At 45.1% G+C, this 17409-nt stretch overlaps 1 protein-coding gene across 2 annotated transcripts; it reads right to left on the bottom strand.

Moving 5' to 3' along the window:
• Nucleotides 1-1292: 1292 nt before the first annotated feature.
• Nucleotides 1293-15621, bottom strand: zgc:152774 (uncharacterized protein LOC553526 homolog). 2 transcript variants are annotated; one of them, XM_054791901.1, is made up of 16 exons: nucleotides 15230-15613; nucleotides 15071-15143; nucleotides 12547-12679; nucleotides 9753-9967; nucleotides 9532-9679; nucleotides 8826-8979; nucleotides 8451-8579; nucleotides 7929-8048; nucleotides 7024-7127; nucleotides 6792-6917; nucleotides 6600-6713; nucleotides 5088-5141; nucleotides 4103-4142; nucleotides 3906-4031; nucleotides 2587-2728; nucleotides 1293-1423 (listed from the first exon to the last, which is right to left on the bottom strand). In XM_054791901.1, the coding sequence occupies exons 1-15, from the start codon at nucleotides 15266-15268 to the stop codon at nucleotides 2588-2590; spliced, it is 1716 nt and encodes a 571-aa protein (XP_054647876.1). In that variant the 5' UTR covers nucleotides 15269-15613; the 3' UTR covers nucleotides 1293-1423; nucleotide 2587. The 2 variants fall into 2 exon arrangements, with proteins under 2 accessions (XP_054647876.1, XP_054647877.1); XM_054791902.1 differs by lacking the exons at nucleotides 1293-1423; nucleotides 2587-2728; nucleotides 3906-4031; nucleotides 4103-4142; nucleotides 5088-5141 and adding an exon at nucleotides 5223-6132 and having other exon boundaries at nucleotides 15230-15621.
• Between the last annotated feature and the right edge of the window lie 1788 nt (nucleotides 15622-17409).

Raw genomic sequence — 17409 nt, 5'->3', positions numbered from 1 at the left:
AATGATGTAAAAAATGTCACATTCATAGTAACGCAAAGCTGAGACGTCATTGGCCCTCAGCACATTCCTACAAATTCACTTAAACAATAATCATCAAAAAGAATGCACTAAAATGAGCCACTTTTAGAAACAGAACAAGCAGTTGCTCTTTCCAAAGTACAAGGGAGAACGATGCTAATCAAGTGACAACTGCACTTCCTTGCTTCCTACCCTTGTCTGTATTCACTCTGTCTCCTATTCACTTCTTCATCGGCCAGTGTGATGTACAGTAGTTCTATCATTTATACTTCTAGGGATTTACAGCTTGCCTTTTTCTGTTCTGTTGTTCAGAGTTGGCCAAGGGTTGAATGTTGAATGCAGCAAGTGAACAAATGGATGAGCTATTTGGTGCGGGTGGGAGGATTAAATAAGCTTTGCTTCCATGTGGAGTTGTGGATGGTAACGTGCGATGCGTTCCACTGCAACGTGCATGCATGTTCAAAAGACAACAAAATAGCACCGTGTTGAAACACTGAAAGGAAAACAAGTGGCAATGTGTCCTTTCTGGTTCAAGAAATGAGCCGAACCAACGGAAAAACTGACATGGAATGCGGATCCCTCGGCGTCAAATGTAACTTTTGGAGCTTACTATGTTGCACGTTCAAGGACACTGCAAAGTCGCTGCTTTGTTGTTGCAAAATGGTGGTGTTTGTTCATATTCATATTCAGGACAGGACACATCCACAACACTCATTATTCACACTCCTACCGTCAGGCAGACGCTACAGGAGTTTGAAGTCCAGGACCACAAGGCTGGCAAACAGCTTTTACCCACAGGCCATCAGGCTTCTCAACGAAGCACTCACACACTCATAGCACTTTATTTATTTATTTGTATTATTTATTTGTATTAATGTCTCTTATGTTTTTGTTGCTTAATTTATTTGTTGTTGTTTATGTGTTTATGTTTCTTATGTTCTTATTCTTTCTTGTGTTTTCTTTCTTTTCTTGGGAGAATGAACAGAATAAGATTTTCATTGCATGGTATAACTGCTGTTTTACCATGCACATGACAATAAAACTCTCTTGAATCTTGAATATTCTGCTGACCTCAGGCCTGTCAGTCTGGCAGCTGATGTCCCTCCACGCCGTGGGCCTGTCGTCACCCTCGCTCTCTTCCGTCAGGTTGTCTTGGCTTCCCTTGGTGATCCTCTCACTGTTCTGTGACCTCTGAGCCTCTGCTTTCCAGCAAGCCATCGTCTGCCCCTGAGGTCGCGCAGAAGTCCTCTGCGGGCCTGGCGGTAGACGTACCACCTTGGTCTGGAGGTCAAGCGTTTCCGTCACAGGATGCAACTTGTCTGCAACTAAACGTCCCGACTCGTCTTTGAGGCTCAACCTCTCCTTCTTTGCGTGGTTTAGTGATGCTGCTGCTTTCCTTTTCAGGCTATAAAAACATAAGACACACATTTTAGCACGTAAAAAGCACACAAACAACAAGAATGGCGTTTAGTAGCGAGCAGAGCACCGCCTAAGGTAACAAAAGTGGTGGTAGAAGTGCCAAAATGGATGTTTTCTGCAACGAGCGGCATGCGCCGAGACATTAATAATGCACAATGCACGGCCTTTAATGCTAAGCCGCACACAAAATAAGACGCATGTCACTAAAACCCAAACTAAAGATCCTCATCATAATTTTAAGACCACATAAAAATGGTCAGATAAGAATTTACATTTTGCACAAGGAAAAGTGCACCTTTTTCTTGGAATTTTGCCCATCATCCACAAACCTCACGTGAGACGTGAACACGTAGGTCTCTCTCGTGCGTGCGTTCTAACGCTATAAAAACGGATAAAGAGAGACACCTCGAGCCGTGTTGCTCCAGCTTGGTTAATATGCACGTCACATGACACGTAAATGGAGCACTGTTGCCGCTTTTCGGAGACTTTCTCAGACGACTTCATAGGCGGAGTAAGTCGGTCCCGTACGTGCAGCAATGAGCTGTCTCTTTTTAGCACTTTTTATATCATTAAAAAGCAGTTTGTGGATGGCGGGCTCCCTCATCACGCTGCACTGTGCGGGAGCACCAGGGAGCGGGGGCTCCTGCCCTGACTCCCTCCATGCATGGAGGTGAAGAGAGGAGGAGCGGAGCGGAAGCCCCGCTGTGGAAAAAATATCGGGATATCTATCGTATATTGATACTCAAGCTAAATATATGGGGGTGTGAGTTTGGGTCCTAGTTGAGCCTCTCTTCACATTTTCAACAAGATTTGCACCAAAATGTCATCTAAGCGGCCGGGTACTCCGGTTTCCCCCCCCATTCCAAAAACATGCATGTTAGGTTAATTGGAGACTCTAAATTGTCCGTAGGTATGAATGTGAGCGTGAATGGTTGTTTGTCTATATGTGCCCTCCGATTGGCTGGCCACCAGTCCAGGGTGTACCCCGCCTCTCGCCCGAGGTCAGCTGGGATAGGCTCCAGCATGCCCCCGCGACCCTAGTGAGGATAAGCGGCATGGAAGATGGATGGATGTAATGTAATGTAAGCCCTCCGGATTGGAGGAATTTGCGGAATTTCAAGGAAACAAACGGCAGTGAAAACAGTTCACCTCATGTCGTTGCAACTTTGCGCTTGGCAGCCCACCTTGAAACGTCTGCGCTCGGTTGGCCTTCCTCTGCTGCATCCAAGCTGGCATCCATCTCTCCGTTTGTCTCGCTGTCTTCAAATGTTTCAGGATACTCCATGCTCTCCTGCACCAGTACAGCCATTTTATACACAATATCCCACTTCATACCCTGCGGTGTGACGACGACACGTGCGGCGTCCCCATGTGGTTAACATGCTGCGGAAGCCATGCTAGCATGCGTGTGCCGCTTTGTGTGCAACTAGACTGGTCAGTTGTCTGAGAAGACCTCATCTAAGCAGGCATCCAACACTCGGTAGGACAGGTCTAGTCTGAGGGGATGGTGCAAAATCCAAGCAGGTGCGCCCCAAGCACGACTGCGTTCGCTCATTTGTGGTGCAAAACGACAGCTGAGACACAAAAAATACTCCATTGCATGCGGTACAACACATTTTTGACATGTATTATTTACAGGCTTTCGCGGGGCCACAAAAAAACGACATGGTGGGCCGAATGTGGCCCCCGGGCCTTGAGTTTGACACCTGTGCATTGGACCAATGGTCAGTGACTCACTACTTCCCAAGTCCCGCCTGCGTCCTACAAAACAGGTTTCGCCTAATGGCAGCTGTATTTACAACCGATCTTGCTGAGATTTGACACGCGTGTGCTCGTCGGTCCCCTGAAGGTGTGTGTCAAATTTGGCGGTGATTTGGCCAAACACCCTCAAGTTACACGGCTGCTTGGCAGAGGGCATTTCAAGTCGATCCGACTTATTGGGTCAAACTTTGGGCTTTAATGGCAGTGCCACCATTTGGTGTACAATCATCCTCGGTTCGAATATCGCTCATTTGCTACATTGAGTTAAAAAAAAATGCTGTTTTGCCTGTTATTAGTCGAAAAATATGGAAAGACAAGTCATATTTCACACTGCATAGAGACTGGCTACTGAGCCATGGCGTAGAGAGTGGGGGGAAAAAGGTTCTCCTCTCATTCTGTGTGGAAGTGGTTTTTGTTTCTTTGTCCCTCTTCCCCACACCGTTAAACACTACAAAAATATTCAGTTTATTAATATTGAATCCTACTTCGTGGCAATCGGCTTGTCACGGTCGCATCTGGAACCAATTAAAGGCGATAAACGATGGACAACTGGATTTGTAAAACAGCACAGGCAAGGCAGTAGCGGTGCATGTTTTAAGAAATCGTTACCCCTTTTGTGTGCATCGGTTCAGCAGAAGAAGGGCACACAGGGCGTCCTAAGTGTTGACACTTGCATTCCGTGTGTGTCTTTCACTGGCTTCACTTACCTCATTCTCGCACGTGGCTGCCACTTTGTGATCTTTTCGTGCAGAGTTTGCCTCCACACGACTGCCGCTGGTTGTGTGCTTGTGTGCGGTGTGATGGCACGTCTTGGATGAAGAACGTGAGACGAGCTGATGTTTCAACAGCAAATGATAAGCAAACAATTGATCCTTGTTACTTAGAATGAAGTTTCACACAGTACCTGGAGCTGTTTTTGGTGTTTTCTGCTGTGGAGCTGATGTCTGCTCAGAGAAAACGGGGGCACGTGATCAGTATGGTTACAAGATATTTAGATTAGCTATTTTTGTGTGTGGGATGACCTATCAAACGGAAAACAGAACAACAAAGGAAAAGTCTAAATCGGGGGTGTCCAAAGTGCGGCCCGGGGGCTATTTGCAGCCAGCGGCACATTCTATATTTATAATTTAACACAATAAAAAGAAAAATAGCAAAAATAGAAAAATGTGGCATCCTTTTAGAAGAATGAAGTCAAAATATTCAGGGAAAAAAGTTAGAAACTTATCAGAAAAAGTTGTAATTTTACAAGAATAAAAAAATTGTAATATTAAAGCAGTCTCATTTTAGTCGCATAAAGTATGTTTTAAAATGACGAGAAACAACAAAACAACAAAAGTTGTGATTTTTGGAGCCCAAATGTTATGGGAATGAAGCCAGAATTACAAGAAGACAATTTACAAGAAGTTGAAATAGTTGGAAAAACCCCAGCTGTAATTTTAAATGAATTAAGTCAAAATACCAAGAAAAGAAGGCATATTCTAACGGGGAAAAAAGAAGAAACGCATCGAGTTGAAATATTAAGAATACAATTTTTTAAGTCATACTATTATGAGAAACAAAGAAAAAAAATGTAATTTTTGGAGAATTGCATTGGGAATAAAGGAATAAAGTCAAAATTACAATAAGAACTTTTACTAGAAAAGTTGAAAAAAAAAAATCAAAAATGGCCAAAGTTCTTCCAAATAATACATTATAATATGACAAAGGTAAGATGCAGCTGTTTCCTGAAATACGTAGCTTGTTTGCACATTTACCGTACATGTGTTGCCTTACAAAATGTTGCATCCTTTCATTTTTCACTACGTGGCCCTCGCTGGAAAGCGTTTGGACACCCCCCTGGTCTAAATGCATCTCAAGTTGGGAGACATTTGCGCTGTTTTTTGTGATACCTTGTTCTCAAATAGTCCTCCGTGTTTTCTGTTTCTTCTGGCACGGAGCAGCTTCTGAAAGAAGAACAGACGACACGCGGATGAGCAACTCAACAGTTGCTTTCCAGCAGACGGGCGAGTGTGTTTCAGATTTACCACCCACTGAAGATGAGCCAGTGAGCAGCCAAGCGTTGTCCAAACAGCGGGCAACACAGGTGAGTACCAAGATAATTGTGTCTTGGTGGTGGTAGTGTCGCGGTCTGGGGCTGCACGAGTGCTGCCGGCACTGGGGAAATGCGGTTCATTCAAAGGACCAGGAATTTCAATTTCAGCGTCACTGTGACATTGTGAAGCGGAGCATGATGTTCTCTGGAGGGCAGTTCCCCAACATGTTCCTCCTTCCTGAGAAAGCTGAAGGTGACGAGGATGACGGGAGCGGCCGAGTATGCCTCCTCCACACCTGACACCCAGTTAAGCACCCCTGGGGCATTGTTCAGCGGAATGTGGAACATCCATATCCCTCAGTGATGTCATCATGGAGGAGTGGAAGAGGATTCTAGCCAATGTGCAGCCAACATGCTAACCGCTTGGCTAACTCGCTGCCCCGTACTGCACACATTTTGTCCAAAATGAATGCAATTCATAGAAAATGGACATTTTCTGGGTTACTTATTACGAATGTCACCTAATTTATAACTTAAAAGTGCTGTCATCAGTTGTGAAATTGGCAGATGGCTTTTTGCTTCCTGCTGTCACGTGTTCAAGTGTTCATCAGTGGTTTACTTTACATGAACAGCGTAACCTGTGTTTGTCGCGGTGGCGGCGGCTGAAAGGTGTATTCATCAAACCCAATAACACAGCGGTGGTCCATCTTACTCTTTGTATTGTTACATACTGCTGCCCCTACATCAATCAATGATGATTAGAAATGCACGTGGCGTTATCGGGCATCCTGCAATTGTTTATCGTACTCTTTTGTGATGCACGCATCCTTCCATGTGACGTCGGTATCATGTACTTTCATTTTTCCTGGGACCCGTCCCGCTTTGGCACCCTGTCCTGGCCGCTGTGATGAAAAAGTGTTTTTCAGTGGGCCATTAAAGTCACATGTGACTAAACATACTGTATAGTGTAGCTCTTTGTGGCTGAGGTCATATCTTGATATTATTCTCATCATTCCACTTTATTCAAGCTGCATTTGCTAATATAGATAATATGATTCTGTATTCTTCTGGTATTTATTTGTCCAGTAAGACTTGAGAAGATTTTTCTAATGCAGAAGAGCCATGATTTGTATCATTATTACATTCCAGAGATTTCAAAGTAACTTTTGCACCACTGAAACTTATCAAAAAGATGATTTTAGGCATTAAAACATCTTGAGCAACCTCTGACAAGTTGGAATTGGATTGTATTTTTCCATTACAACAGTTTTCTATCCATACGGAGTGTCGTTTGAGTATCTCTTTGCCAGGCCGAGTGTCCTGGTTTTCGGTAATCGAAACAAGGTCAGCCCAAGTTAAAGGAATGCACCTGTAGCGTGGGTTCGGGTTCTGGCTGCATTTCCAACTCTCAGGCGCAACAGTGTACCCGTCAGGAACACTCCTCCACTTCAGACAGTCTTCACATTGGACCCACATGGGACTTCTGCGGACGCAGCAGAAGAGGTCAGCAAGCAGGAGAAGTGTCAGAAAATATGCACGATAAGACCATCATGTGACTCACTCCTGTGCGTCTTGCGTCTCGTCGTCTTCAGCGCCAAGAGATCGAAACTCTCGCTCCCTGGCTTTCTTCTCAGCCATCTCCTTCCAGTACTGGTTGAGCTTCAGACCTAAGGCACCATGAGTCAGCCTCGGGAGGGGTGGAAACAGATGAAACAACAATGACCCGCTCATTGACCAACTAATCGATCTGTTCCAATCTATGTGCCGTGCTCGCTGCGTCCGTGGATTCTTACCGGTATTCTTTCGTGTACTCAAAGTCCTGCTTGCTGTGAGCCGGTTTGAGGAAGTTGCATTCAATGACCCCGACGACCCCGACTCCAGCCCGTTGGCCCAAAGTCTGTGGTCAATGAGAGGGTGAGCACAAAGCACAGAGAGATAAACACAGTACAGACACCAGAGGTGTGGACTCCAGACACCGCTTTGATGACTTTTGGACCCGACGATATCATCAAAGACTTGCAATTCAACTTCAATTCTGACATCAGTGACTCGGGACTGGCCTTGGACTTGAGTGTGATTACTTGAAAATACTTGCTTTTCAGTTAGTGTGTCGATTAAAACGTGTCCCCAATCAAAGTGTTCATTTAAGGCAGCGGTCGCCAACCCGTTGATTGCGATCCACTTGGCGATTTTCGGGACTTTGCTTGTCCATCGCGAGAATATTAGAGAAAAATAGAAAAAATACATGATCACACCAGTGCCCTCCCCTCCTGGAGAGCAACCAACAGGCACGCATTTTGCCACCGAACACGCACGTACGCTTCGCCCCTCTCCGGGCACGCAAGCCCCAGCCCCCAAAACCTGGCCGGGGGTACCAGCACACGCACGCCGGCTCGCCTCAGCGCACTAGCAAAAAGGTTGAGCGAGCAGAGTGCAGAGGGGTCGAGTGAGAGGCAGAGAGGGAGTGACCGGGCGCAGCTATGTGCCTGCGACACACAAACACACCACAGTAATTGTTGCAAAGACAAAGCTTGAAATATCTTTTTACTTCACCTTAAAAACCTTTCTACTCAATAAAAACAAAAAAATATATAAGTGACCTATATATTGCATATATATATATATATACATACATATATACTGTATATACACACACACACACACAGTATGTATATACAGTACATAGCACACGCTCTACCTTTAGCTGGCAGCCCACTTTCTCATAGGCCTTGATGAGACGGTTCTTGTAGTACATCATGATACCATAGTGGTCTTTGTTTTTAGGGCTCAGCCCAAAGGTCACCTGCACTCTATCATTCTGGCAGAGGCCAGTCAAGGTCAACAGACACGGGCAAAGTACTGGCACACCTAGCATTACACCGACACGGAGCAAACTCCCTTTGAAGCTAAAAGAGCTTCCAAGGGGGGTGGGGGTGGGGGGTCTTGAAGCTCGAGCTGCCACAGGGAACATGTCTGTGTAGAGTGTGCTTGTGTGGGTTTTCGGCTGGTGCACGTTCCAAAAAATGTCCGTAGGCGTGGACGTGAGTGTGAATACTTGTTTTTATGTTTGTTCCCTGCGGTTGACTGACAACCAGTCCAGCGTGTCCCTGCCTCTCAAGTCAGCTGGGTTAGGCTCAAGCTCACCTGGATTGAAGAACTGATCGCAGCCTGAATTTATACCACACACACACACACACACACACACACACACAAAGGATACACTGAAGTGAGGTTTATACACGTCGTGTTCGATGTTTTTGAGGCTTTTTGCAACCAGCTTGGTGAGGATCTTCTTCCCACGTAGTATGAGTTGTATCCTGGGCTTCAGGTACAATATGCTCAGGTATGCCTGGCACACACACACACACACACACACACACACACACACACACACACACACACACACAAAAGCGATGACTTACTTGTGGCTTTGTCTGCGGCAGCTGCGGCCACACAACACATGCATGAACACCCTAAGATGTGTGTGCACTCAAGAGCTTGCTCATCAAGTACGCTGTATGGGGCGTGGCTGCGCTCCGATTGTCCTGTCTGTGTTTTGGAAGCTCGTGTGGACCAGCTGAACACCCGCACTCACCCTCAGACTGTAATACATCTCCGGGATGCTCTGCTCGGCTTTCAGGGATCCGCTGTTCTTCAGGCTCCTCCTCAGCTCGTCAAAGCGGATTTCTGGCAAACGGATGTCGCTGTCGTCCGTGTCAAAGTCGAGCTCGGTCTTGCCATCTCTGGCCCTTTGACAGATACAAATAAAGATCATTTTTGAAATGTATCCCTTTGTTTTGTCCCATGGAGATCAAAGATCTTTTACAAGAGTGACCAAAGTTCCATGACACGACACGAGGTGCCTTCCCTTTTAATTCAGCGCTAGCCATAGCAGTGACGTGCGGTCAGGGGAAAAACTAATAAAATGTCTATCGAACTGTATTATAAATGTATTTCCTGTACGATTTCAATCATTTTTAACATTTCCTTAAGTAAAAATTTGCAAATTTCCCAAACCTAAGAGGCCACCGTAAGCGTGGATTCTCGACTTAGCCACGGAGTTGGCTCACGGCGCCTGCCAGTTTGTCAGCATGTCGCCAGTAATGTAGGCTTCCTACGGCACCTACGGCCATCATGACCGGGAGAACCAGAGTGCACAGTGGGAAGAGCCGCCCGCCGTGGCTGGGTAAGGCGCATTCATGTCGGATACGCTATGTGAGCGGCCGCCGTGCGTCCACGGAGGTCGGGAGAACCACAGGGTTGGCCAGGAGCTCGTATGTCGGGATGTAGCCCCTCTCTACCTGCGAATATTCCAGATCAAAATCTTGGTGCCTTTTTTGGAGTGAATAGAGTCGAAATGCGCATGGATCTGCTCCAGGGAGCTGACGATGGAGTGCTGCGTGATGGCCGCCAGGCTGGCCTCCGAGTCCTCGGTCAACACCAGCGACTGTTAATACGAGTTAAGGTCACACGGGCATCACAAACACCGCACTCTCACCAACATGGACCTTGTGAAAGATATTAGTATGTTGGCTGAAGGTGACGATGGGGACGATGACGGCCTGGGACCTGATGTTGTGCAGGTAGGTCTGAGACAGCATGCCCACCGTTTGGCAACCTCCGTTTTTGGTGAAGATGAGGGCATCGCTTCCAAGGCGCATGGAGCCTGACTTGAAACCGTTGCCGTAGATGCCGATGGCCTGATTCTTACCTGAGCCCTTGTCGGTAAATCCAAAACTGAAAAGAAAAATGATGATTAGAATAGAGTGTGACATCGTGCCTTTTGTTTTACAGCCAGCATGCCGCCAACTGTGGTTAGAATCATACCGTCGGTACGCAGGCTCCTTCTAGTGCAGGGGTCGGCAACCTTTAGCATCAAAAGAGCCATTTTGGCTGGTTTCCATGAAATTAAAACCCATTTGGAGCCACAAAACCTATTTGACCGCTACATGTAGAGTTTCCTTAAGCCTATTGTCACATTCCTTCTGTCTTCTTGGCGGAGTGACGAGCCACACTTGTTGCCACCTGGCAGTTAGTTGTCGTAACACATTGATTAGCTCCAGTTGCTGTACCGCTCTCCATGCCGCTTTAGGTGCCATTGTTCATTCGCGACAACCCAAGCTAAAAAGCCGAACAGTCGACCTCGGCAGCACACGCTCAACGCTTTAAAATGCCCCAGTGTTTGTGCAGATCTAATGTTCGGGGCCAGGCTACGTATTCCAGGGTCCTGGACCTTCGTCAGAAAAAGCCCTATCGATTTAAGAAGAGATCTTGGAGCGTTTAAAAGCAGCTGTGAGCTGGACCTCATTGTTCTGGCGGGAACATAGACGGTAGGTCGGATAAATATGGAGGAGCCAGACCATTCCTGGAAGTAACAGGTGGCCAGTGTAAGGACGCCAGGACTGGGGTGTACGTTCCCGTCTCTTAGCTGCACATCGTTCATGTATTCCTTCCATTCCTCGTTTACATGCACTTTGTTTCGTGCTTGCACAACTATAGAAACGTGTTTTGTGTTAATGTTTTTGATAGTCAGCCGTTGATGACATCATAGCCACGCGACGTAGCTGACTTCCCCTGTTGACCATTTTGCAGCAATAAAAGTAACTCTTGGCTGTCCTAGTAGTCATCGTCTAATTTGCATATCATTTGCATATGTTGTTGTAAAATGCTGTAGGAAAAACACATACGGTAACCTCTTAGTAGACTAAGAAACATTTGCGTTTTAGATCTCGCTGCGTAATACAGGGCGGGGGGGGGGGTGCGCACCTGCCAACGCCATCCGCTGCTGCTCAGTGAGAACGCAAAATGCAGAACAACACGTGCTTTCACTTTAAAGTCCACAAATACCAAAAAACTCCCCACCGCCACCAGAAAAAGTCGATAGAATTGTCGCTTGTCGCTTTGGAGAAAATATGTCGTCAAGGGGGGTTGGAATGTCACCAGATCTAGCGACAAAATCGCCAAGTTGGCAACACTGCTGACTTCCGGTTCCACTTTGTTAGCAAGCTAGCTTCTTTGTTAGAAGCTAAGGATGTTTTGTGTTTAAAACAAACAACAAAAAAACATTAAGAACGCAGTTGGACTCACGCAGTTTATTAATAAAACGGCGAGTTGTGCGCCGTATTGTACGCTACCTGGAAAATGTGAAATTGCGGCATACATTTTCAAGGTGAAGTGAAAAAGACGGTAACCGAGGCGGACGCTAACCGAGGTTTTGCTGTATTTGTTGTAAGTTTGACAGCTGTTGCTCTCTGACTGTTGAGATTTTCCAGCAACATAAACATGGAAAAGAAACACGTCCTAGGGTATTTGATGCATTTTTGATGATGTATTGATGATGCTGTTAACGCTCTGACATCATAGTTGGTGAGTTCAAACTACTTGATCTACTCATTGTAATGGAATATGATTACACAGTATAACACATTATGTATAGTGTATTAATAATCAGCCACCATTTAAAAATCAACAGAGCGAAATGCAGGTGGGCTCACAATATGGCAACAAGAAGGCTGCTTTTGTTGTCCTTATCTAATGATGACTTTTAGCATCTTACTAAGGCTTATTTATTAGTAGGGGTGTCACAAGACACCCAACTCACGGGACGAGACGATGCACAAGATCGGGTCCACCACCCGTTAACATCAACGTCAAGAAAAGTACAATAAAAAAAATGACTGGACAAACAAACGTTCACGTAAGTGCGTCGCAAAACAATGCAGGTGCATTTTGAAATGTTCAGTGTCCCACAAATTGACGCTAAACGACATTATTGTCAACATTTTTGGAGCGCAAATAAACCACTAATGTTATGATAATACAAAATAAATAATAATAAACCACAATAATGCAACACTTCCTTTAATATGTCATCTTTCACGGTTGTATTGTGGAATTGTACATTTGCAGCGTTTCTTGAAATGCTGCCTTTTCAACTTTAAAGAGCAGCATTTCTTTTGCCATGACTTTGTGAACGCACGCAGTCTTGCACGGTTTCCGTACGCGTTTACATCGTCGACCGAACGTCTCAGTGAGCGTTGACTGTCGGGATGACGGCTCCGCATCTCCACGTGTACTTTTGTTTCCCAGGTGGGGAAACTGGGTCAGGTGGATGTGTTTGAGGTGGGTAAGTTCGTTTTCCCTTATTGAACGAGAAGTCACGTTTGAATCTTGCGAGATCCTGAGAAGAATTCATTATTTCAAAATGAACCGTATTTTTGTGTGGTGTGTATTAACAGCACGTTACTTTTATGACTTTCGGTTTCCAAACATACGCTCGGGCAAGGTTGTGTAGTATGTTCAAATGCGTGCCAAACCTGAGCATCTTGTGCAGTTTGTGGTGCGTCATGCCATTGCCGTTATCGGTAAACGTTAAACACAACTGGCTGCCTTCGTTGGAGACGTCCACCCAGACTTGCTTAGCGGACACTCCGGGATCTGACGCATTGTCTACAAATAGAACACAGATGAAATACCCAGAATTGCATTGGAAACAGGCATCATGAGGCAGTCATGCATGTTCAAACAAAGCAGCGACGGTACATGAATGGAGGTTGTAGTTTCTTTCACAATTCCATATTTTCAGGTGTTATTTGAATCTGTCTTGGGAACACGTGAAAGAAAATGAGCATGCATCTGTCAGTTTGAGCGTCAGACATTCAAATGCAAAACACTTCAACTGAAATGTTGACTTCACGTAACTCCTGAGCATGGTTAGCATATTGTGGCTGTGCGTAGGCTAACATGGCAGTCCGAGACGTCGCATCATTGGACATTTTCGTGAAACCTCTTAAATGAAAAGTCCCTAATGCAAAATGGACCTTTCAATGCTGTTCAAACAGCAACGTGCGTGCCCAGCGCCGGTTTATGAGCACCAAACATCAAAAAAGCTTCTCACCTCTCACTTGTTTGCCCCACTTTTAAAGGAAAACTGCACTTTTTCGGAATTTTGCCCATCATCCACAATCCTTATGTGAAACATGAACACACGTCTGTCTCTTCTCTGTGCGTTCTTAAGATTTAAAAAAACAGCTAATTACTGCACGTAATGGGATACAACTATTCCGCCTAGAAGAACGGCTATTAAAACACCAAAAACCAACAGCTTTTATGGTTTTATATCCATGCTGTGACCACGTAGTAATTTTGGTCATTTTAAGCATTCGCGGAACGCCCTTCCTGGGCGCACAGCTAGCCGGTGTGGTGTTGCGGGGTGTCACTACGCCGTTAACATAGTTCTTTGGCGTAACAATGTTTATAACAATAATAATAACAATGTCGCTGTAGCTTGGTTAATATGCTCGTCACATTTTGTAAATTGGGTGCTTTTTGGAGGCTTTTTCGGAAGGCTTTACAGGTGGAATAGGTGTGTCCCATTACGTGCATTTAGCAGGCTGATGGCACACTCCTCCCAGTGACCCAATTAGTTAACTAGCCAATTAGTTGTCCTGCAGGCAGACTAGACCAGGGGTGTCAAAACTATCGCACAGGGGGCCAAAACTCAAAGCCTACTTTATGTAGGCATTATTCATCCTGAAATTTTCAACACTTGCATATTTAAAGAACTAAAAACCTTAAACCCTTCTTGTCCTTGCAACCAACATATTTGGAGAAGTTGCCAACATGACAGGACATGCCCCAATAATCCAGGTTCAAAAAAAGAGTATGGTCAGATTTTGAGAAAATGTCTCATTTGCACTGACAACGAGATAAGTAAGCAGCCTACACACTTTTTATCCCGGTTCCCCGCGCGTGCAGTGCTGGGATTGGACCATACCATACGATACAATGCTGCCAATGCACTCCTGTATGACCTCAAAGACTTGCGTAAAATTGGTGAAATTGGTAAAAAATGGGATACTACAGGACCTTTAAAGCTTAAAGTTTTATTAACACCCATTGTGGTTGCATATGGGGGCAAAAATGATAACATCTTGTTGTTACCATCCAAATCCATGTGGACCCAACTGCAAAGGCTTGCATTCATCTAGCTTCTTGCAAACTGACAGTATACTGTAGTAGTAAAACAGTCGCCTACACAACAAACAAGCACACCACATACCAACTTTATGCATGATCGGAATTCTAAAAACTAACCGGCATGTGTGTGTAAAGTGGGCGTGTCCTCACCAATGAGAACACGCTGCGTGGCAGCAATGGCAATGTTGACTATCCAGCACCAAGGTGTTATGAGAGGAAACTAACAAAAATGAACTAAAAACGGTCACGCCACCTGCAGTGAATGATTCTGTTCCAGTAATCTTCCTAAAACGTGTCATTTCTTGGTTTCTTTTTTCTTTGCTGTTTTTAAATGTGTCCCCGTGTTAAATGCAGGAAGCCGACACACACACGGGACGGATTGGATTCGTAAATGTTGACGTTGAACTACGACTGTGATGAATGTGCAACATAATAGCGATCAATCACATCAAGCAGCGTGTATGTGTTGATGTCATAAAAACATGGGCGATTAAATCGTTGTTTTTCGCTTTCAAGTGATGTTTAAAGCAGAAACACTTGGCCACAACTTTAGGTACACCTGCAAGGCTGTAAGATCTGGCATGGAGGTGTTTATAGTGGGGTAGGGGGTTTCAATATGCGGGACAGAGAACATAAGAGGTTGGGGCTTCCTGTAGTCCCCTGGAAAAAAAGATTCCCTTGCGCATATTCTGGGGAGAAAATGAATTCAATGTGCCTTTAAAAACAACAAGTTAGTTTAGCAGATAAAAAAAAAACAAACATGTTTTTCTTTGTCTCAAGCTGCGGTGCTTCCCCTGCAAAGGGCAGCAAACATCATAAAATTGAGATGGATGTTTTTGAATGCATCCCCATGTGACTCACCTATTAACTCCGCCACGGCGCTGAACGGCCAAGTGTGACTTGTGGAGTTGCTGTTCAAGAAGGAAGGGCTCATCTTCAAAAGAAGTACATCAAATGATTATTTGTGCGCCGAGCAGGGCGTGTATGGTCGCGTGCTACAACCAGATGATAAATACTTACAGAGCTCAGCCGGATTCCGTGTTCACTTAACCTCGCCATGTCTCAGCTGCGTTATGATGGTGAAATGAACCCGAAGCGTGTGGCGCTTATGTCGTTCTGGAAATATCACGTGACCGCCTACGTTAGAAGCGCGTCACGTCACAGCGCTCATTGACGACTCGAAACGGATTGACGGCTGTCGTTGGTTTGACGGGTTGCTTTGGCGCTAACTTGTGTGTGTAATAACCACCACGATATTGAACAATGTGGGCTCGCTAGGAAAGCATTGGCAAGTTTTTTTGTGCGTTAGTAATGGCGACCCGTATTTCAGTCCGTTCTAGAAGTTGGTTTCACGATGCACTCTTCCACCAGATGTCCCTAATGCTGCTTCCACTGAAGCACCAAATCTCGAATCTGTTCCCGCACAATTTGACAGAAAGTCAAATTGTGTGATGCGTCGGTCGCGAACGAATCGGCTGGAAGAGCCGACTTTTTGAAATGAACGACAGGAGCCGGGTCGCGTCGTTGGGAACCAACTGGGAGCCGATTAGTTTGTTTTCTCGTCTTTTTTTCTGTTAAAGGCGAATGTCATTGTCTCACGCTGAGCGGGGTGGGTGGTGGTGGTGGCGGTGGTGGTGGTGGGGGGCGGGGGGGGGGGGGGTTAAACACAGGCTGTGGCGCTCTAAGAGCCGATTCATTTGTGACAAATTTGCATAAAGAGATTTGACCCATTGTCACTTAATTTTCCTATTGAAATGGGTCTTTGTTCTTGGATTTTATTTATAATATAATATAATATATTTTTGAAGCTGATCACTGAGTTTTAAATAAATCCATTTCAATAATAAACATTTGATATCATGTATTTTTTACATTAGTAATTCATTTTGCACAATACACATAATTTGGTAATAAATGAATTTAAGACAACAACAAAAAAAATCTGAGGAGTCATTTGGGAGTCGAAAGAGCCGGCTCTTTCTTTTTAGCCGAGCCAAAAGAACTGGCTCTCTAAAAAGAGCCACAATTTCCATCACTAATCTCTACTGAACATCCATCTGACACTCAGAGTGGGCGGGGCTTTGTTTGTGGACACTCATGCTAACAGAAGGATGACTCTCCTTAACCCTTTGACACTCATTACGTAATGGATCCTTCTGAGAACCCAGGAAAAGTGTTTTCCTGTGAATATTCTCATTCATCCAGGTCTTTGTATTCTCAGGAAATTCAATCGATCGCAACTGGACTTTTCAGGTTGTCTTAGAGCCTAGTTTCCCAAAGTGGGGTACGCAAATTGTCATGGGGGTACGTGAATAAAAATGAAAAACAATTAGCGCCTAACACTCACAATTACGAGTGCACCTGAACGCCTCGCAGCGCAGACAGCACAATGGGAGCAGAAAGAAGGAAGGAGACAGAGCATAAAGTTGTTCATTGCGCTGCCTGAGTTATATGAATAAGTGAGTAAGTTTGATGATTATGTCGTGCATTAAGAGTGTTTCATCTTGAGGATTTCATTCATGCTGTTGTTCCAAACGCCGACATTGTGAAAACCTGTCAATGTACTGTACGTGTCAGGATGAGAGAGTGAGGAACCCAGACCGGCCCCCAAAGAGCCAGCGCACAGAGCCCCACAGATTACTGTCGCACAAGCATGGACGTTGCCACCATTGTCATCTGCAGTACTCGAGATATTTTGGAAAGTTAAAATTTACGGGAAACTAAACAGGAGGGCGACAGGAAAGAAGGGCAAAATATGGACCTTTCCTGAGCTAAACGGGAGAGTTGACAGGTATGACCCGTTATGATAACGTCCAACATCTTTTCAATGTGACAGCTTACTTGACACCAAGCGTATCAAATTTCCATTCAGCCGTTTGGCCCAAGGCAGGACTTTTGCTGTCACTCATTGCTGTCTTTGGTTGACATAACAAGTCAGACAAGAATCTGCCGGAATCTCCGAGAACTGAACGGGAAGCATGTCAGGGCTCCCGTGTGACTGCAAAGCATCTCCAGTTCAATACGTAGTAGCGTGTTCTTTTTGGTTAGGGGCAAATATGGCCTGCAAGTTATTTGAACGAGTCGTGCAGGATTGCAATACAAATGTTTCATGATGCAGTTTAATCAGTCTATTACGAGCTTTTACAAATATAGTTCATAAATATATCAAATAAATCATGCTGTTTCTTGTTATTAGTAAA

This window comes from Dunckerocampus dactyliophorus, chromosome 11 (assembly GCF_027744805.1).
Source record: "Dunckerocampus dactyliophorus isolate RoL2022-P2 chromosome 11, RoL_Ddac_1.1, whole genome shotgun sequence".
Lineage (NCBI taxonomy): Eukaryota > Metazoa > Chordata > Actinopteri > Syngnathiformes > Syngnathidae > Dunckerocampus > Dunckerocampus dactyliophorus.
The sequence above is the reverse complement of the archived record's forward strand: the minus strand, read 5'-3'. Positions and strand labels throughout refer to the sequence as shown.